At 34.2% G+C, this 21,548-nt stretch overlaps 4 protein-coding genes across 8 annotated transcripts; 1 reads left to right on the top strand and 3 right to left on the bottom strand.

The window, feature by feature from the left end:
• Positions 1-318: 318 nt before the first annotated feature.
• Positions 319-4,940, bottom strand: LOC126669894 (DEAD-box ATP-dependent RNA helicase 32). The gene is made up of 8 exons (XM_050363533.2): positions 4,400-4,940; positions 3,570-3,845; positions 2,939-3,262; positions 2,289-2,480; positions 2,052-2,207; positions 1,419-1,864; positions 1,156-1,313; positions 319-774 (listed from the first exon to the last, which is right to left on the bottom strand). The coding sequence occupies exons 1-8, from the start codon at positions 4,772-4,774 to the stop codon at positions 419-421; spliced, it is 2,283 nt and encodes a 760-aa protein (XP_050219490.1). The 5' UTR covers positions 4,775-4,940; the 3' UTR covers positions 319-418.
• A 437-nt stretch (positions 4,941-5,377) lies between these two features.
• LOC126668815 (cyclin-dependent kinase G-2-like) lies at positions 5,378-7,519 on the bottom strand. 2 transcript variants are annotated; one of them, XM_050362006.2, is made up of 3 exons: positions 6,852-7,519; positions 5,831-6,776; positions 5,378-5,687 (listed from the first exon to the last, which is right to left on the bottom strand). In XM_050362006.2, exons 1-2 carry the CDS (start codon positions 7,288-7,290, stop codon positions 5,854-5,856), a joined length of 1,362 nt encoding a protein of 453 aa, XP_050217963.1. In that variant the 5' UTR covers positions 7,291-7,519; the 3' UTR covers positions 5,378-5,687; positions 5,831-5,853. The 2 variants fall into 2 exon arrangements, with proteins under 2 accessions (XP_050217963.1, XP_050217964.1); XM_050362007.2 differs by lacking the exon at positions 5,378-5,687 and having other exon boundaries at positions 5,747-6,433; positions 6,524-6,776.
• A 2,377-nt stretch (positions 7,520-9,896) lies between these two features.
• LOC126668814 (uncharacterized) lies at positions 9,897-16,511 on the top strand. The gene is made up of 13 exons (XM_050362001.2): positions 9,897-10,255; positions 10,514-10,635; positions 10,722-10,876; positions 11,247-11,394; positions 11,739-11,767; positions 12,037-12,112; positions 12,215-12,245; positions 12,746-12,963; positions 13,154-13,579; positions 14,048-14,149; positions 14,293-14,343; positions 15,445-15,532; positions 16,132-16,511. The coding sequence occupies exons 1-13, from the start codon at positions 10,060-10,062 to the stop codon at positions 16,302-16,304; spliced, it is 1,815 nt and encodes a 604-aa protein (XP_050217958.1). The 5' UTR covers positions 9,897-10,059; the 3' UTR covers positions 16,305-16,511.
• A 348-nt stretch (positions 16,512-16,859) lies between these two features.
• On the bottom strand, positions 16,860-20,344 carry LOC126669360 (protein METABOLIC NETWORK MODULATOR 1). Of its 4 annotated transcripts, none has more exons than XM_050362809.2 (3): positions 20,038-20,344; positions 17,286-18,450; positions 16,860-17,199 (listed from the first exon to the last, which is right to left on the bottom strand). In XM_050362809.2, exons 2-3 carry the CDS (start codon positions 18,366-18,368, stop codon positions 17,173-17,175), a joined length of 1,110 nt encoding a protein of 369 aa, XP_050218766.1. In that variant the 5' UTR covers positions 18,369-18,450; positions 20,038-20,344; the 3' UTR covers positions 16,860-17,172. The 4 variants fall into 4 exon arrangements, with proteins under 4 accessions (XP_050218766.1, XP_050218765.1, XP_050218767.1 ...); XM_050362808.2 differs by having other exon boundaries at positions 17,286-18,432; XM_050362810.2 differs by lacking the exon at positions 20,038-20,344 and adding an exon at positions 19,786-20,006 and having other exon boundaries at positions 17,286-18,432.
• Positions 20,345-21,548: the final 1,204 nt, after the last annotated feature.

Raw genomic sequence — 21,548 nt, 5'->3', positions numbered from 1 at the left:
TGCAATGGTTCAACCTCAAACTTTTGCTGCAAAACTTTCAGAATGTAATTGTGAATATACCAGCTCAGCTATATACTCACTGATTCAGTCCTTGGTATATGGCTGTCATATTCAAGTATCGAAGAATCTTCTCGTAAGAATTCACGATGTCTATAGCTGTATTTCTTACTGTTACCGTAACAAATATTTGGGTTAATACGGGTCTTGATCAGGTTTGCCGTAACTTCTGCTATTTATAGTTGATGGAGACAGCCAGAAGGCAATGCCCTTATCATTGGCTTCTTGTGTTTCTCGCTAGGATTAATATTCTCACCAGTAAGTTTTAAAAAATATATATATTCTCACCAGTAATAGCATATGCCCAAAAAAACTTAAAAAATGTTGAGAGCAAAATATAAGAACTACAAGGAATATGAATCTATGGATCCTGAGAATGCATGGAACCTAACAACTTGAGAGCCAGAACTTCTTGTTCTGCTAGTGAGATGGAATTAGTATTCACTACATTCTCTGTTTTCTCTCTCGTCTCGCCGCCATCACTGTCACTGTCAAAATAGATCTTAGACCTTTTATGTTTTCTGTCACTCATCTTATCTTCATCCGATCCGGAAACATCTTCATCATCATTTGCATCTTCTTCTTGTGCATGTTTCTTCCTCTTCATCTTCTCTTTGGTTCGTTTCTCCCTGCGACGTTGGCGATCCAGAAGCTTATCATCCTTGTCAGCTAACATCAACTCTTCCCTTGCCTTCCTATAAAATTCTTCTTTTTGGCCTACAAAATAGACAAGACTCGGGATATGACAAGAATATCTAATAGGTTTAATCAACCTGACTGCCTCCGCTTGATTTAACCAGTCAAGCTATGTAACATGGAAACGGAAAATGCTGAAACAATGTTTTTATAAAAGAACAGCCAGTAAAAATTGCTTTTAAGAGATTCATAAGCATTTTGGAACAGAAACGAAATGTTGAACCATTCAACATACCAATCAAGAAACTCGCTAAAGAGACAAATCAAGATGCACCAACAAGATTGTTAAATGAACAAATAATTACAGAAAGACAAAGTGGAACTACTCTACAATACAACAGTAATGAATCTCCAAAACAACAATCCATAGTTTAAATTCAAAAGTATGCAATGGATATTTACCTTGATTAAGGAGAGAGAAACTATCAACATTCTTTGCACCAGCCACTCTTGCAAGTGGAGGAAGTGAAATGCCTTCCTCATCAAAGACAACCCTTGTTCCCACAGGTCTATGAATATTGATCTTCAACTTCTTTTTCTTTAAAACCCGTGTCGAAGGCCTGGAAAGCAATTAAAATGAGAAATGAACTGGTCAGCAAAAAGTAAATGCAAAGCATAAATGGATTTCCTCGACAACTTATCCTAGAAAGAAAAGAAATTCATACACGAGATCACTTAAACTGGCTTCACCCTCAGGCTCAGTATCTTTTGATAGAAGAAAACCTTTCCCGGCATTTTCTTCTACCGAATCGCCGATATCTAGCTTTTCATTTTCTTCTTCCAAATTTTCTTCCTTGAATCTGCCAGCTGCTGGCTCAGTATTCACTTTGTCTGAATTATCCAATTCAATAAGAGGAGTCTTTCCTGACATCTTCTTTCCCTTTAATTTTTGGTTCAGAAAACGGATTTTAGGGGTCATTGGGAGACCCAATGAAGCAGAATATACATCTATAGGCAGCTTCAAGACATCAAAAACCTCTTTATCTTTCTGGATATGTATTGACCGCAAGTATGTTATAAAGGCTCTTATAGCCAGCTTCTGCAAATCTTCATCTTTGACCAATAAAGCTGACAACAATCCAGAAACGGATAGCAACCTTTTTGTATTTGCCTGAAAATCAGAGAAAACAAAAGCATGGCTAGCATCAAGTACACAAAGAAGTAATTACTAGAACGCTTGAAAACATCACGGCATCCATCCTTCCAAAAGTAATTTTTCATCAAGAGAAAATTAATCAGCTACTTTCGTCATCTATGATTGAAGAATCCTTTTTAATTTCTTGAACAAGATATCTTACCTTAATAAACTGTATTGGCACTTTTGCTTCTTGCAACTTCTCAAGCATTTTTGCTTCAGAAGGCAGTAGAAACAAAACTGATCTCCCTCCAGATTGATAACGAGCTGTGCGACCAACTCTGTGTATGTAGGATGCAACATCTTCAGGACAATCCACCTATAGCCATGAAAAAGAGAATATATTTAAATATCAATTGATCATTAAGCGTCTCAACTTTGTGCACAGCCAGTAGCTAACCTGGACAACCCAGTCAACAGCCTTATTAAAATCAAGACCTCTTGCAGCCACATCAGTTGAGAAGAGAACTGAACGCTGCTCACAAAACTGGGAATAAATTATCATTCTTTTCCCCTGCTTCATCCTCCCATGAAGACATTTCAATGGAATTCCAGGGTGCAATTTCTTAAATGCTTCATAGACAAATCTCACCTGTCACAGAGACAATTAAAACCATCAAGCTTTTGATTGTTCGTTTCAACAGATTATGCAATCCCATCATGAGAGCATCATATTTTGCAATCCCATCATGAGAGCATCGTATTTAGTACCAAATTATTTAGAGTACTTTCATGTCTATAAATCCAAATTCTAAAGATGCCAGATACAACAGTATGTAATTATGACAAAGTCAGTGCAAATACCATACTAATCAAACAACAAAGCCATATGACCATTGATAGTACAATCTACGAGATCAGTTAGCGGGAGAAGGCAACGACCCGGCCAAGAATGAACTCCAAAACTAATCATTACAGAATTGTCGTAATTTTTTTTCATAAGCATTGACTAATGTGACAGAAATATACTTTAAAAAGATTTCTAGTGGCCTAGACAAGCCTTAACATCCGAAGACCACCTCTTTAATTTCAAAAAATCATGAAACGTACCTGTTTGCAGCTTGAAAGAAACACAAGTATATTTGAATTGAGATGTGATTTTATAAAACTCCACAACACGTCCAGCTTTTGCTCAAGAGGAACTGTCATTGCAGTTTGCTGCAAGCGATTGGGGGTTGCTGTTTCAGACTTCTCATGCACACTGACATACTCAGGGTCCTTTAAACTAAGTCTCGCGAGATCCTGAACAGATTTTGTTTGAGTTGCTGAAAAAAGCAAGGTTTGTCTGTGCTTAGGTAGCTGTGAAATGATTGCATTCAAGCTCTTCTTAAAGCCAACATCAAGAATACGATCTGCCTCGTCCAGGACTAAAACCTGTTTCCTAGCCACAGAATTACGCCGAAATCAGCTGTGCAGAAAAAGATAATAAAGTGTCCAAAAAAACAATGGTCAGACATACAAAAAGGACCGGAGAAGTAAAATCTCAAGCAAAATATTAGAATCTGACTGTAAAAAAATAACTAGGTAGTGCTAAGTTCAACAAAATGACAAAAGCTGATTGATGTTCAGACCAAAACACGCATTTTTTTAATTAGTGACGTCATAGGCATCAGAAATAGACAAGACATACTCATAATTATTCATGTACATAAACGAAATGAGAAGAAACTCAAATGTTGACCTGAAGTTGAGAACAATCAAAATTCGGAGTCTCGTCCATGTGCTGAAGCAACCTGCCAGGAGTGCAGACCAAAATATTCAGCTGATTAACACTCTCCTTTTCAGAGTCGACATCTTTACGTCCACCAATGAGAAGTCCAGCACTAAAGTTATGGAACTTCCCAACTTCTTTCAACACATCAAAAAGCTGGCCTGCTAATTCCCTAGTTGGGGATATTATAATGCTGCCCACCCCATCTTGAAGCCCCCATCTTTCTCTATGTAACTTTTCCAGAATCTGACATAAACCCCATAAATTGTCAAAAAGGAGCCTTAAAGAGATTCATTCACAGTCAGCATTTGTCTTCACAACTCAGACCAATTTGACAGCGGCAATCTATTCCATAAGAACACTATAGTACTTAATCCTTACATGTTCTCCTAGCATACAAAACAACTGGCAACTATGCGGAGAAAAACAGAACCAAATATATGTACATTCATGTAATTGCATCAACACATCCAAATTTTCTATCCTCTTAGAAACACTTCTTCCTAAAATCACTATCCTATTGGAAAGAGCTTATGGTGGGCAGTTGCCTACCGTATTATTTTGAATATATAGAATTTAACACTAGTTTTTCCGCCTTAAAATTTCTAGTATTGACCCTTAATATTTATAGTTTGTCATTTTGGCCCATTTTATAAACTTTCAGTACAATCATTTCTATGTCCGCCGCTGCCCACAATCAAACATTACATAAACAAAACACATAATAGAATCAGATTTCATTAACTAATCCAACAACTAAAACCAACATCAAAATAAAAAAAACAAAAAATGAAACTCACAGGAATAACAAATGCAAGAGTCTTGCCAGACCCAGTTTTAGCAGCACCAAGAATATCTCTCCCACAAAGTGAATGAGGCAAAGAAGCTCTTTGAATCTCAGTCATGCTAACAAACTTCGATTTCTTCAATCCATCCATTGTTTTCTTAGATATTGGCAGTTCCCTAAACTTTGTGGAGCCTGCATACCGCGAAAAGCTCCCGTCCTGGAGGCGGCCAATTGGTGACTTCTCCGGCAGTGCGGGTAAAGCTAGCGGGTTGGAACCCGAATCGGGTTTCTGAGATTCGATCCATTCGTTGAGTAATTTGATTTCTTCTTGTTCTACGTTTCTGACTTGCTTTTTTCTCTCTTTGGACTTTGATTTTGACATCCTCATTGTAAAATTGATTGATTTTGATCGCTGGGTATTTCAGCTTACAGTTAAAAGATTGAGCTTTGTTTGGTTTTGAATTCGTGAAGATGCAAAAGAATATAGCTGGGCAAATGAGTTGCTGGGGGTTTAGGGTTTTAGTTGATTTTTTTTTTTTAACGGACAGGGTATGAGGTGTTCTATATTTTATTCTTTTCCACGGTAAATATATTTTATTCGTTTATTTTGTTCAATAAACTATATAATTAAATGATAAAAATATATTAAAAATAAGAAAATCAAGATTTATATCAATAGTAGTTCATGAACTACCGTTTTTTTCTTCTTTATGTTTCTAAATTTTAATTCATACTCTAATTATTTATAAAAATTGTTATTTTTGCAACGTTTTCATCAATTTTAATGGCATAACACGACAAGCCAACAACTAAAATCTATGTAAACGCCAAAAAATTTAATTTTTGCCACACGTCACGATATGACAATTTTAGGCGTCTATGTTAGATGCAAGTTGGCATACCACGTTATTACAATTGAAGCAAGAACGATCAAATATTGAGTAAAGTTTATGAACGATCGAAATATGAATTAAAATTTAGAGACACAATGTAAAGTACCCCAGAATAATTATAAAAGTAATTTAATTGTTTTTACCTATTTGAGAATTGGACAAAAAAGATCGTACCAACTTGAATCTTAGTCAAACTACACTCGTATATATTTGCAAACATTTTAAAATTTACATTTTATGATTTTCATGTTTTAGCATTTCAATGCTAATTGTATTCCATCATCATATATTATCTTTGCCATTTCTACAGCAAAATAAGCAAAGAAAATATGAGCAAATCCACCATGACCTTCATCTTCAAAAACAGCATTTCATCATTAAATGACCACATTTGTATCAAACAAGATGCTGCATAATGCAATTCACAATCAATTAGTAAATAAGCAGAACAAACAAAACAACTATAGTTATGGCACCACAAATTATTACACTATTAATTGCAGGAAAGAAAATTTTTGGAATATACAAAACTACATATCCTTTACACTCACATTTCCAAGAACAAAAAAAGCAGTTACAGGTAATTTCTTCGGCTACGCTGGACATGTAACGCCGGCTTGAAATCATAGTTTGGAGGAGGGAACTCGCGAAACCAGTCATGGCGAAGAGCATCTTTCGCTGTTATTCGCTTCTTTGGATCGAAGATCAAAAATTTGTTTAGCAGATCAAGTCCTAAATCACCAAGTGCCGGAGGGCCTCCAAAAGTTGTACCAGCAAACTTATTGCGCAACATGTTAAATGGCTGCTGAATGAATTTTGCTTTCGACCTTTTAAACGTAAAATTCGCAGGTCGAATCGTCTCATTAGGTGTGCCAAGAATTTTGAAAATCTTGTCAAGCTGATCAATTTCAGTTTCACCTCGAAATAAAGGCTCCTTAGTTAACAGTTCAGCCATTATACAACCAACAGACCACATATCTATTGCTGTTGAATACTGTCCTTTTCCTAATAGAACTTCAGGAGCCCTGTACCATAGGGTAACTACCAAAGGCGTGTAAGACTTCAGTGGGTTCGAATACTGGCGTGACAACCCGAAATCACAGATTTTCAATTTCCCATCATCGTTTAAAAGGATGTTAGATGTCTTGAGATCCCTGTGAATCACCCAATTATCATGAAGATAAGAGACACCTTCCAATAACTGCAGCATCATGTACTTAACATGGCTTAAACTAAACGGATACCTCATCGAATCCATCAATCCGCGGAGATCATACTCCATGTAATCCATCACCATATAAATATTATCTAATTCATCTGTAACAACTTCTTTCACATTCACAATTGAAGGATGATGCAAAGAGAAAAGAATGTTTACCTCTCGTAAAGCTGTCACGGGGAAACCCTCCGTTCGCATTCCTTCTAACTTCACTTTCTTCAACGCTGCATATTCCCCCGTCTTCTTATCTTTGGCTTTGTACACAATCCCGTACGCACCTGCATTTATTTTGTTAACCTTTTCATACTCGAACACATTTCTACAAGCCTGAAGCATATCAATTCTTACCTCACCGGGATTTATAGGTTCGTCCTCTACATCACTTGAATTGGACTCCTGGCCTTCAGATTCTGATGAGATAACACTATTTTCAGGACTTGCATTAGGAATCTTAACTTCCTCTTCCTCATATTCGGTAAGATCAACCATGGGACGGTTCGATCCATGACCTGGATTTACTATTACAGGCAGAGACTCAATTGGGGAAATTTTCTTTTTCTTTTGAAAAGGAATTTTAATTCCATCTTCTTCACAAAGCTTTGCAATTTCACAATCCTTAACCCTTCTATTTTCCTTTCCAAAACTACAATTTTGTGCACTACCCACATTGGATAAACCTAAAAGAAACAAATTCTCGCTTAAATCGAGAACAGCATTCCTGCAATAATGCTTCTTAGGAAATTGATTACTAAACTCCCATCCGCAAGAAACATCAAGCTTGGCCGCCGACATATTATGAACAATTAAGAAATTTCTATAGAAAGCCTAGGTAAACAAATTAAAAAACAAACGCAAATTGAATGGCAAGAAAAACAATATTAATACACAAAAACCCAGAGATAATACAGAGAGAACCCAAAAACCTGCGAGGTATAGAGAGTATTAAATTTAGTGTTCTTTGGGTTTATATATATTGTAGGCTGTAGGTGTGTTCGGTTTCTTCTAGTTCCTTTTTGGTTTAGGAATCCCAAATTAAAAAACTTATTTGTATTTTAAAATAGGGAAAAGGGGCAAATATGCCCCTATCGTTTAGGGTATACAGCAAATAGGCCCTCTTTGAATTTCGAATCTCAATTAAGCTCCTAAAGTTTCAAATCATACCATATAAGCCCCTCTGTGTAACAGCGTCAACAAAACATTATTTTTGGTCCACGTGGAATGTCCATGTCATATTCCACGTGGCTAAAAGGGGGCAAATTTACCCTTATGGTTTAAGACAGGAGCAGATATGTCCCTATGGTTTACGGAAGGAGCGAATAGGCCCTTTATGAATTTCCGATCTCAATTAAGCCCTTAACGTTTTAAAATCAGCACATCCAAGCCCCTTTGTCTAATATTGTTAACGAAACGCTCTATATTGTTACTTCATGCTTACGTCTGTTTGTTGTCTGTTTTGAACCCAGCTGGATTTGATGACATACATATGATGTGTTTGTTAGCTCAAACCTACCTAGATTCGAATCGACAAATAGAGATGGTTGTAAATTGATGTGACAGATGGAAAAAGACGTGGTAAATATGGTGGATAACCAACAAAAGAAAGGAGAAGAGTCGAAGAGAATTATATAATATGAAAAAGGGCTAAAAATGTCTCTAAACTTTTATTTGAAAAATAAAATGATTTTTAAATTATGTGATTTTTTTATCCGAGATATTAAATGATATGGATATTCCACGTAACCATGTAATGACATATAGCGTTTCGTAAACGATGTTAGAGAAAGGAGTTTAGATGTGCTGATTTTAAAACTTCAGGGGCTTAATTGAGATTGAGAATTCATAAAGGGTTTATTTGCTTCCACTCTAAACTATAGGAGTATATTCGCTCTCATTTTAAACCATAAGGACATATTTGCTTCCGTTTGGCCACGTGGATATGATATGGACATTCCACGTAGGCAGAAACTAACATTTCATTAACGCTGTTACACGGAGGGGCTTATATGATCTGATTCTGAAACGTTAAGGGCTTAATTGAGATCCTAAATTCAAAGAGGGTCTACTTGCTCTATACCCTAAACGATAAGGGCATATTTGCCCCTTTTCCCTTTAAAATATAAATGAGAAGAGAACCATTTAACTCATACTTTAGCTATTTCAATTAATTTAAAATTATAGTTTTTATTTTTAAGTCAATAGAAATTAATACTATTCTTTATTTTTAGTTCAATGGAGATATCCATTTCGAAATATGTCACAACCACGAGTAATATCGACAATTAAAAATACTAAATTGTCTCAAGTCAAATACCTTATTTTAATTAATTAAGGATAATCTTTTCTATTTTTAAGTCTGTTAATGATAATATTTTCAATGTTGTTGTCAATTAACAATAAATTGAGTGTTCTGGTGTTTGAATTTGTCCATTTTATATTAATTTAACTTAATTGATCTAAAAATAATGTTATCCTTTATTGTTTAAAAAAATGTTAAATGCAAGTTAATATTGTTTAAAAAAATGTTAAATGCGTGTTAAATGACTATGATGTGGAAGTTCAAGGACCGATGTGGCTCTTTGTTTGTTAAAATATTAATCACAAACAAAGGATCAATTACCTTTCTTAAATTGAAACGAAGTATCTAAAAAGTCAATTTTACAAAAATTTGTCAAAAATCCGAATTTTTACTGAACTGTAGCAGTTCAACCTTCTACAAAAAAAAAGTGGGACACTTAACTAATCATAATTAACCTGAATAACCCCTAATTAATTTAAACATTGATTAAATCATTAATTAATCATAATTTATTAAAACCCTTACTAGCTCTAATTAACTCTAAAATACTCATTAACCTCTTTTCTTCAACCGTCGTCGTCATTAACTTTGGTGCCGCCACTACTTCCGCATCTATCGCTTGCATTAATGCCGAATTATTCATGAATGGAAGAATGAGTTCGACGTACGACAACAATGTCAAATTGTTGGTATCATGTGTCAAACTGTTGTCGATGTTGGTGTTGTAGGCGGCATAAAGAGAGATGCGAAGAAGAACAAAATTAAAAAAAAAAGTAGAAAATATCTTTAATTTTATTTCACATCGATATATTTAAAAAAATTAAAATTATTAATAAAATACTTAAAATTTGAAAATCATTAAATGTCAATTTAAAAAATCGACTAAACATTAAGGGTTTTTTTTAAAAAGAATCTCATTTTAAAATGGTGCATGTGTTCCATTCTCGTGGTTGCAACTGAGGGAAAGGAGATTTGATACAAAATGGCAAAAGTTAAATGGACTTGTTTTATACTTCATGCCAACTTGAGGGGTTGAATTGATCTTTTGTTCTATTAATTACCTTATTTATTTACGATTAAAAAATTGAAAAGACAAAACAATTTGCTAGAAAGTTTCAGCCCGAAAAACAAAAGTAGCAGAAACCAACTCACTTTTATTTTACGATCCATCTCCCATTCTATTAACGTCGAGACCATCTTTATTGTAGTCGTTCTAATTCATATTTTACATTCAAACATTTTCACCAAGTGTTTGGTGGGATTGTATGTATACTCACAAGAACACACAGAGATTAAAAATGGGATTGAAAAGCAGAAGAGAAGTAGAGTCAGAGACATGTTTGAGTGAATCCTTATTGTTTGCTACCATGTGTTTAATTGGACTCCCTGTTGATGTTCATGTCAGAGATGGCTCTGTTTATTCTGGTATTTTCCACACTGCCTCTGTTGATAAAGACTATGGTAAGCTCTTTTTTTCTCATTGGGATCAGTTTAAGATTTGTGGGTTGTGTTTGGTTTTGATTAGAATCTTTTAAGGGTTATGATTCTTGTAGGGAGTTGTATCTGGGTTTTAAATTTTAGTGTTGATGGGATCAAATTGGATTCTAACTCTGGGTTTTGCTTATGTCTTGTTTCATTGTCTATCAAGTCGTCAAGATTCTTGCTTTTCCAATTTCCCACCTGAAATTTTCTGAATTTTTATGCTATTATTTCATGCAGCTATTGTACTGAAGGAAGCAAAATTGGCTAAGAAAGGGAAACTTGTTGCAAATGTAGTTAACGGGAGTGTGATAGAAACTCTTGTGATTCGTTCGGGTGATCTTGTTCAAGTTGTGGCTAAGGTGAGTTTATTTTTCTTAGATCTTGGTTAGTTGTTTTAGTAATATGGAGATGCGGCATTTGATGAGTGTGGGGGCTTTGTCTACAGGAAGTTCTGTTTCCTTCTGATGGTGTAAATGGAAATGTAGCTAGTGATCACGTAGAAGCTGTTGCTGTCAAAGTTCATTGTTTTGAGAGTTTCGATAGTGAGGCCAAGGAATCTAACAAGTATGGTGTGGATAAAAAGAAGATTAACGACAACAGGTACTGTCTTATGGTGGATTCATATTACTGATAGATTTTCCAAGTTTTGATTGGCTATGTTAATAATTTGATGTTCTATAATGGGGCTTTTTTCGTTCCTTTTATCATTTTGCATGTTAACGATGAGATGTATATAGGTTTCTTCCTTTCATGTGTTGCTTATGAGATTGTTTACATATGCAAAAAAAATGTTCACTTTTTTCTGAACAAATGAAAGGAAATGTATGCTTGTGAAGGTAATGAAAAAATGAGATTGCTTAGGTATCTACATATTTTTGAAGATTGATGTCTTAAATTTTAACTACCAAAGTTATATTTTTTGTTTGATTATGACAATTGAACTAAGTTCTCACATTAATTAGCAATTTAGGAATTCAGCCAAAAGCAAGATCATTTCTGCTGATGGTTTTGTGCCAAGAAAAGCTGGGAAGGAGCTTGATGGAAGAAAAGTTTCACATCGATCAGAAATTGCTACAAAAGTTGAACTCCCGAAGCAAGATGTGGTAGACGTTTCAAAGGTTGGGTTTATCTCTATATATGCTAGATATTTTTCAATTTTAGTTTTAATCGAGAAAGAGGAGGTCCTATAAGAACTAAAACTTTTATTGCATATCAGAAGATGTACCGAAATCCATACAATATTAAGAAACATTCTGGATTGTCACTAGCTGAATCGACTAGCTATAACGGGTGACTAGTTTATTCATTTTAGATACTTCTTGGAATTTTTTCTTAGGCTTGACATACCCTAAGATGAACCCAGTCAAATGGTCTGAGATGAGAGATGGAATTTGGAAAGTTTTAAATATGTGTTTAGCGTTTCTTTTGTTGTTTTGTTTTGATTTACATTTCCTTGTTGCAGAGCTTTCCTGATGCCTCAGTTTCTGGAAGGTACAGTTCGCTCGCCTTCCCTGAGTTTTAGTCTATCAGTTGATGGTTGTACAGAGGACCACACAAACTTTGGTTCTTTTTAGCATTATTTGTCTTTCACTAGTTTTACGAGGGCATGCAGATCTGCCCTAAACACTGGTATAATTGCTCATAGCATCATCTTGGTTGGGGCATAGCATCTCTATTCAGCAATGGTTTTTCTTCGAATCATTTCCGTAACTGTAAATTCTTTCTAACTTTAAGAATTCTGTCAATTATTTTTTTGACAGACAGATTGTAGATGAAAGATCACAAGGGGAGCATGATCATCACAAACAAAAGTTTCAACTTGAAAGGGAGATGAATGTAAGTCATGATAGGCTAATTTGATTTTTTAATAAGATTCAGGGTTGCTGGATTTGAAAACTGACTTATGTAGATATTTACCTGTGGAACTGTTTTATGCAGGATGATGAAGTTCAAAGCTCAAGCTCAATCTGTAAGTTCAACGCCCCGAAACTAGGCTAAATATTTGACTTGAAAATCATTTCTTGTCTTCAATATTTGATTATTTGGATGATTTTTGGTTCAAGGAAAAACATGATTACTATGATGAATGTCATTCGATTAATTCACCTGTATATCGGCCAGGAGAGAAAAATGAAAGTCCATGCTGTTAAACGCTTTGTTGCATGAGCTTGATGATGGTAATCATTAACCAATAGACCTTTGGACTTACATATCAGAGTCTAATCCCTTGTTAAAAATTGATGAACATAATTTTGTGTGCATGGTTTATCTTATAATTTGACTCTAATGAAATGCAATTTAATAATTTGATTTACCATTCAAGTTAGAAAATTTACTAAAACTCTCACGATTGATTATCACTACGTTTCTTATGATATATATGCATTACTCACTTCTGAGCTTACACTCAGAATAATCTTTTCTGCATTCCAATTTGTCCTGTTTTAATGGTTTAGTTCTTTAATGCAGCGAGCTTGTGTCTTTCTGAAGCAAAGGCTAGTGAGGAAGGACAACAAACAAGGAAACTGTTACCTAATGGAGTATTTTGTAGAAATTCTCCCTGTTCAAGTATATCAACTGTTACCAGCCCTCGTGTTGAGGTGACTCAGGAATCACATTCTGGTGCCTTATCTACTTCAGCAGAGCTGGTCACTCCACAAAGTTTAGAATCCACTAGAACCTCTAAGGTAAGGCCGGTGTTTGCTTCCCTTTGTTGGAGTAGCTGCATGGATGAGCTAAGTTTAAATGCTAGTCACTAGATCATTACTGCACAAGTCTGTTGTGAAATATTGTTGCCTTGGGAACTTAGTGACATCTTGTTATATTTTCGATAATCAGAAATATTATTTTGAAACACATGGGATATTTTTAATTCAGGATTTCAAGCTCAATCCTGGAGCAAAAATCTTCTGTCCGTCTTTTGCAACTCCAATATCAGCCAATACAGCAGCACCTGCAGTTTCAAGCATGGCTTATGTACCAGGAAACTCTCCTATGGTACCTGCTGTTGCTGTTTCTGCTCGGCCAGAAGTTGGAATTAGCCCTTTTGTTGCTCGGCCAGAAGTCGGAATTAGCCCTTTTGTTGCTCGGCCAGAGGTCGGAATTAGCTCTTTTGTTGCTCGGCCAGAGGTCGGAATTAGCCCTTTTGTTGCTCGGCCAGAAGTCGGAATTAGCCCTTTTGTTGCTCGGCCAGAAGTTGGAATTGGCCCTTTTGTTGCTCGGCCATCAGTCACTGCTAAGTTTAATCCATACGCTAACTTGACAACTGTAAATGGAGGCCATGGTCCTCAATTTTCACAACAGGTATGCATTTGTGAACTTATATGCTTACTACTTTCTGGTGTTAATTTAGACTCTACCTTTAGTTCACTTCTTCAAGTATCAGCACTTGTCCCTTATCAGCTTCCATTATTTAAAATATTCTTACATAATATTTCCATTTTGGGGGTTTAGTTTTAGAACATCGGACTGAATTTAATCAGTAAAATTTACATCATTAGTTGATAGAAGAATACTATACTCAAAATTAAGAGTGTTGGCTAGACTTCAACTTGTCTAAGAGGTTTATAAGTTTGCAATTTACTTGGCCAATTAGTTCAGTGGTTACGAACAAAAGATAATTGCTCGAGGCATGTCCATTAGTTTAATTTTTTTCTCCAATGGTAGACAATAGTACCATGTGTTATCCCCAAAGCGGTTCAGCAGAGTCGCTGCTTTTTTTTTTAACTTTTTGATGCTGTTATATTTTCATAGAGGTTCTTTTTGATTCAGGTTGTTGCCCACATGGGGAACAGGACACAGCAGCTTAGGTATGCTGGTCAATATCATGCTGTACAGGCTGCACCGGCATATGTGCCTCCAAATTCTCAAGCAGTGAGTGAAAGAAGATTTTTTGTGATATTCATTCTGCAGTTAATACATGTTTCCTCTTTCTGCATCTTGAGGCTTCCAGCTTTATTTTCTGCTGCATTGGTGATTGATGCAATTTTAACATTGTTTTTTTTTTCTTTCTGTAGGTTATGATTGGAAGACTTGGGCAGGTTGTCTATATGCAGCCAATTCCTCATGTAAGATATATTGTTCACAAAAGTACTTGCAATCTGATGTTTGTTAGTTCTTTTGCATATCATTGGTCGTAATGTTATAGTGTATTTAGCTATAGCCATATAGATTCTATTTTGGGGCACAAACTCAAGTATGTATTAATAGACCAAAACAAAGCGCTTAGGACAATTGAAGAAGTGTATACATCGTCCTCTTATTGATATTTATACATCCATGATTTTAAAAATGGCGTATCAGTTGAAGACCAAATTGTTTTTTCCCGATTTGTTACATTAAATAAAGAAGCACAAAATTTCAGTGTTGAGTCTTCTGATACAGCTCATACAAATGAATTTTTTTTTGTCGGAACATACAAATGAATTTAATCTTTGACTTGGTGTTCTTTTCAATTAAATCTAGTAGTTCTATAAATTATTTATGTCCTTTTTATTTCAATACTATATTCATTAGAGTTTTTCAATGCATTAATGTACCAAAAGTAACAATATTCTCGGTTTACTATTCATTTGGGTAGTTATTTTATAAAATTCATGTTAGAACGCTCCTATACAGTTTGATTCAGTCCGATTCCGATACACTGTTACCGGTACTGAAACAGTTCAATTTGGTGATGTTTTTAGCCTTGGTTTTTACTTTATTGGTGTATAAAAATTATTAGGTGTCCACCGCCAGACTCTAGTGTCTGGCTGACGTGAAGGGTCTCTTAAAGTCAAAGCCTTTCTTATATTAAGAAAATATGAAAAACAATTTGATTACTTCGAAAAGTGTGTAATGTGCGTAACTAACTGCATTTTAATATAAAAATTTATTTTGGTAAATAGTTAACTGCCTGTACCAAATAATCTGGAATCTGATATCATGATGGAAATTGGTTTAAGTATATTTTATTGATGCCTCATATATTGAGCTACTAGTCCAATATCCAATCTCTTTAGCTACTTATTCTGTTAGTTAATTTTTTTCCCCTGAAGTTCTTATCCTATAATATTTTGTTATATAACAATTACTTTTGATATATATTTTATTAACTTTTTTATGAGGTTCTTATCCTATAATATTTTTCTTGATAATAATCTGGAGTGCTTTTCATTTTACATCTGAAGGATTTGGTACACAGTACAGCTAGTATCTCACCTGTATCTGCACGTCCTCTGTTGACTCCGCATCATGTTCAATATCCTAAGCACCAAGGTACAAGTTCTCATTTGTTTGTGTATTTTCAATTTTTCATGGTCCATTTTTCTACTAGATGCCATGGATAATTCTGCACCTGCAGATGACCTTAGGCTTTTTTACTTTGATGTATATTTACCACGTATTGGGGCCTACATGCAGCTAATAATCGACGAAAATTCCCCAAATAAGTATAAATAGAAAGTCAGTTTTACCCACTTGAGTTGCATTGGCATGATCATAATCTGTAAAAGCCATTGTTTCAAAGATGTCCGTTTTTATCTCAAGACTTGTTAAAGTGAACTTTAAATTCTATGTAATAAGTCGAACAAAAGAAAGATATGTAACATGAATGTGGCATTAACATTCTTTCTAGAGATTCTTGAACAGTAATCTATTGGTCTTAACGTTAGTTTCTTGTGTAACATATTAGTGTTTTCAGGAGACATTATTGCATTATTATTTAGCACGCATCACATGTAATGAGTCAAATGATAGTAGATTAAAATAATTGGATCCAGTCCGGATGCCTATATAAGCATCATTATTTATCATGCATTATGCATATGAATTTCCGGGTGGTTAGTCTTCATTTACCAGTTTTACTTGGATTGCAGGAAGTGCAGCAGGCCACGCTTCGCCAATATGTGCACCTCCGCCCTTAATGGCGGGTGTCCAGCAACCATTTGCAATGCCAAACCACATTCCTCTTCTGCAACCTCATATTCCTGCTAATTGCCCCATTCCAGTCCCAGGATGTAATGGTTTCTTCGCCACCAAGTTCCAGTGAATATTTTTATGTTTGCTATAAATTCGTGATTTTTTCCTTGAACAATAAAATTTTGATCCATAGGTTTCTTGAAATAATATGTAGTAGATGAAACTCGAGTTCTATCAGCAGTATACGGGGCTAAGCTCTTCCTTTTTGTTTTTCTGTAAAGCAGACAAACACCGACAATGTTTTGATATAGAATGCCATTTGAAAGTTTCCATTTTATCTTGGCATAATGCAATTTTGGTCTCATGCAATTGTCCTGTTTTTAGTTTTGAATTTCTCTATTTAAGTTCATGAACATTGAGCCCTTACATTTTTTAATTTTGTAAACATTAACTCTTTCCTGGAAAATAATAATTTAAAAAAAATGCTGGGACTAAATGAATATTCACAAAATATTTTCGTTATGGAAAAAACTTATAAAATAAAAAAGTATATAGGGATTCAATTTTTTATTTAACCGGAGCAATTCAATATTGATAAATAAAAAAGCAAGAATTCAATGCTAAAAAATGGCCAAGTGCAGAATCCAAGCATGTGTTTTGGCAAGTAATTTTGATTTATGGCCAGTTATCAAAAGCACAGTTGTAATCTGTGAGCAGGTCGCTGGGTTAAGTAATCTGTCAAAAGCTCTCTTTTGTTTTTTCAAACTAAAGATAAATGCATGTGAGCCAAACATTTATCTAAGCATAAGGTCATATGCATATTCTACAATATACAAACTTCCAACTATAGCACGAACTTCTAAAAGATAACCCGCCCCGTGAACATTTTGAAAAATGACTACTGTCTTCATCTCCATTCCTCGGTATCTTTGATTTTCAATTCATCTCATTCGGATCTAGAATCAGCAGTTGCAGACTGCGGCTGAGCTGCCTGGTTCTCAGTTGATTTTTTCCTGCAAAACCTTCTTAAATGCCAAAATATCAGTTTATAAGCCATTAATTTTATATGCACATTACATTACTGAATTCAACATTCATCTGCATTATGTACCTGCAACAGCTCGGTCATTCTACCAGTTCGATAATTCTCCAAAGGCATGGACGCAACAGCAGAGTGATTATTAAGATCAGGCTGTACAGCTTGCAGGGGCTCAACAGAAAGCGCCTGATCCACATCATTGACGTCATCTGTAGACAACTTACCAGCTGAGCTGGTATCAGTCTCTGTTGATTGCGCAGGAACCTGATTTCTCTTGCTGACCTCGGCTAACAGTTGCTCAAATGGCATACCAGCTAATTTCATTGATTTAGCTTCAGCCTCTTGCAGCGACTGTGCTGAACCGGCTAAACTTGGTATGCTTGAAGGTGTTACCTGGTTATTATTTTGAGAATGAAATTGGTTTGTCGTTGTCGATCCATTTAATGGACGAGAATCATCTGGCTCCTGTTTTCCTTTAGAGGCCACTGCATGGTCAGGTTGAGTTACGACTGAAGATGACTCGCCAGCAACCCCATTTGATATATTGATCGGCTGAAGTACAACTGGCACCACATTGCCTCTTGAGTTCGCAGGAGAAAAAACATCAGTCGCCATAGAAGGAACATGTTTGCCTTTGGAGGCCACGGAATTAGAAACTCGAGCTGTATGAATAGCTCCATTTCTCTCTCTAGATCGAGAATTATGGCTATGCACCTGAGCATAGCTTTCTCTTGGGAAAGGAACCTCATTTCTCCTAATCATATGAACACCTGGGGCAACATCATTATCCGTGGAGACAGGAATATAGTGTCCAGGCTTAAAAATAACACCCCTCAAAGTAGTTTCCGAGTTGCTAACCCTCACAGTCAGCAAATAACCAGCATCAAAAGCTGCCTCAATGACACCATGAACTGTCTGACCCACCATGACGCCAGTTGCATCGTTAACTGGATCTACTTGACGGGGCTGATTTTCACTGACCCCTAAAAACCCAGGTGGAACACGAGAACCCCCGTGATCTGGGTTTAAACTCCTTGGACCATGAAAATAGACACCTCGATCTAACTTTGGATACTTACGTGGACGGCCTCGCTTACGCTTAACAGGGACAATTGCTGATGCATCAGGATTACTCCCTAGATTTGCTTCGCTCATGTCTAATAGATTTATAATTAATTACCTGTGCCTTCCACACAAGCTACTCTCTGGCTCCTCGTCACTGCAGTGAAAAGAGTTACTGACATTGAATTTAAAGAAGTAAATTAGACCACAACCAACCATGAATTTCATGCAACGTGTCAAAAACATTAATTTAATTAGAGTATCAATAATAAAATTAAGCAATGGTGATTGTCACTTTATCTGGCAGCAAAAAAAACATTCATAGAGACGCTCAGTGCACTGATTAAATGCATTATCTAACAGATCAACACTTGCTTATGCGAACACTTCTAGGCATGTTTGTACAACAACCTAATACCTAAATACAAAATAGCACATACTTCCCTCTCGACAGAGTTTGGCAACTCTAAGAATTTTAATATTCCATTTGCTTCACAATGCAAATTTAAAAAAATTATCCAAGCTCCGGCTCTTAGATATCAAGTCAAATATTATGTAACTATTGAAACATACTACCTGATAGCTAACCACAACTCTATAAATTGTTAATTTTTTTTTTTAGATAATGAAAAAAACTTTAATAACTTTCCTAGAAATAATACAAAATAAGTATGCATTAAATTTCACTAAAATTATAGACATTTCAATTTATTTAACATTATAATTTCAAAGTTTTAATAAATTAGTGTACCAAATTAAAAACAGAATGAAAATCCTATTCCATTCCCAAAAAAATGGATAGCATGTGCTACGATAATAACAAACAAATATCAGGATCTAATATCCGAGGCTTCAAAAAACTATTTATAAGAGTCGAGCAAAATCCTACAGAACATGTATTGACAATCATAAGCTGAAGCAAGAATACAACATGGACAGCCTTGGAGCTTCAAATCTTAAGTTAATCGTTATACGATTTTGAAAAGTGACTACTTTAACATATTTGTTCAACAAGGCAATTGGAAAAGTTTTATTATAAGTTTTAAATTTGGTATCATTGAGAAACTGGATCTTAATTCTAGAGTAACTAAGTTAGCATTTAACCTGAATAGTAATTACAGACTCTACAGTAGCTTTGGTGGTCAAAACAAGGGTACACTCATTGGGGCTCACTTAACGACTTATCATCCCGAGCTGAATATTTCCGTGGAAAAAAGAAGCACAACAATCTCATTCGAGTACCCGATATATGAGCTAATCGGGATAAATATAAAGCTACAGTAGTTCAAATTACAAATACTTTACAAGTTAATTACATCAACAGTTGAAATAACATAGTTTCACAATCATGCAACAAAAATTACAATTTTATTTTAATTTAAACCATCATGATGTTGAAACTCAAAGAATTCAAAAAACACATGATAAAATGCAAATATAAAAGTAACCGAAACACCCATTTAGAACTACTTCTAAGAGTAAACAGACTACAGCGCAGCTAGCTAGCAACCTGAAACAACATAAAATTTGACCCAGCCCAGAAAGGAAAAGGTGGAAAAGACTTCAACTTTGACATTAATTCCGTCTCACAAAACCCTAAAATCAATGTTTGGGTGCTGAGAAAATGCCAGGAAAACTTTTTTCATTTGGAAAACAAATCAAACTTATGTAAAAATAATTAAAACAAACCCAACTTATGTAAATTGGAATTATAGAAATAAATAAATATGGAGAAGCTAGAGACTAAGAAGAAAAAACATACCTTTGTTGCAGTAGCAGTTTTTTTTGCAGAAAAAAAAAAGAGAAAACCCAAAAATTAATTAATAATAATACAGTCAACAGTTGGTTGATTTAATAAAGCATTTACAGAAGGAAATCTAGATTGTGTAGTAAAATAAAATTTTGGTATGTATTGCCCAAATAAAAAGTACAGAATAGAGAAATAAAAGAAAAAATGTATAGAAATTTTGGTGTTGTGAGTTTATCGATGTTAAGTTGACACGATCTGTGATATTTAAGAGTGTTGTCGACAGCAAAATGAATTTTGTGACGTGAGCATTGGTGGCTTGAGAGTCAGATTCTTAGTGAAAAACAGTACATTTTAAGGGGCCGTTTGGTTCGCCATAAAAAGGGGGAATAGGAATGGGTATGGGAATGATTCCCATTGTTTATGTTTGTTTTGTCAAATTGTACTAGGTAATGGGAATGTGATTACCCCCTCAATGGGAATCACCCATTCCCCCCTTACCCCATGGGAATGAACTTTTGGGAATGGGAATCAAAATTTTACAAATATTTTAATAATAAATAATAAATATATAATTATTAAAAAACTATTTTAAAATATTTATTTTAAAAAAATATACTTAAAATAATAAAAAAAACGTTTTTAATATTTTTTTAAAAATTATTTTTTAATATTTTTTATTAAAAAAATAAGAATTTTTTAATTTTTTTTTAAAATAATTTTTTAATTTTTTTTAAAAATAATTTTTATTTTATAAAAATAATTTTTAATATTTTTTTAAAAAATAATTTTTATTTTTTTTTAAAAAATAATTTTTTTAATTCGAAAATATTTTTTTTTATTTTTTCGAAAATATTTTTTTATTTTTTTAAATTTATTTTTTAAATTTTTTTTTAAATTTTTCTAAAATTATTTTTATTTTTTTATATAAAAAAATATTTAAAAAAAATAAAAAAAGTATTTTTAATAAATAATAAATAATTTTTTTATTAAACTTTATCCATTCCTATTCCTACACTAAATTTGAACCAAACAAAAAATGAAAACAATCATTCCCATTCCCATTCCTTCTCATTCCCATTCTCATTCCGATTCCCATTCCCAACCTTGAATCAAACGGCCCCTAAATTTAATTTTCTATAGATATGTTAATTTTTTTAAGGTTGAAGGTACAAAAATATCCCCGAACTCTTTTAAAAAGTATAAAATTTTATAATTAAATTTATATTAATACAAATTAAATTAAATTAAAAGTAAACTCCATTCCGTCCTTGTACCTATTGAACTAATTAATAGAGATCTCTCGCTTCATTCAGAAAAATATTTAGGTAGATTTAGCCCAACATGTCATTCGTGAATTGAGCCAATAATATTAAAACATCTCATTAAAATGACAGTATTCTTATAATATCATTATTTAAAAGTATAAAAAATAATAAACGAAGTTACAAAAATACTCTCATTTTATAATATTATTAACTCAGTTCACGAATGACATGATAAATTGAGTCTATCAAAAAATATTA

Source organism: Mercurialis annua, linkage group LG2 (assembly GCF_937616625.2).
Source record: "Mercurialis annua linkage group LG2, ddMerAnnu1.2, whole genome shotgun sequence".
In the NCBI taxonomy this organism is placed as follows: Eukaryota; Viridiplantae; Streptophyta; class Magnoliopsida; order Malpighiales; family Euphorbiaceae; genus Mercurialis; species Mercurialis annua.
Note: the sequence above shows the minus strand (reverse complement) of the source record. Positions and strands in the feature narration are given on the sequence as shown.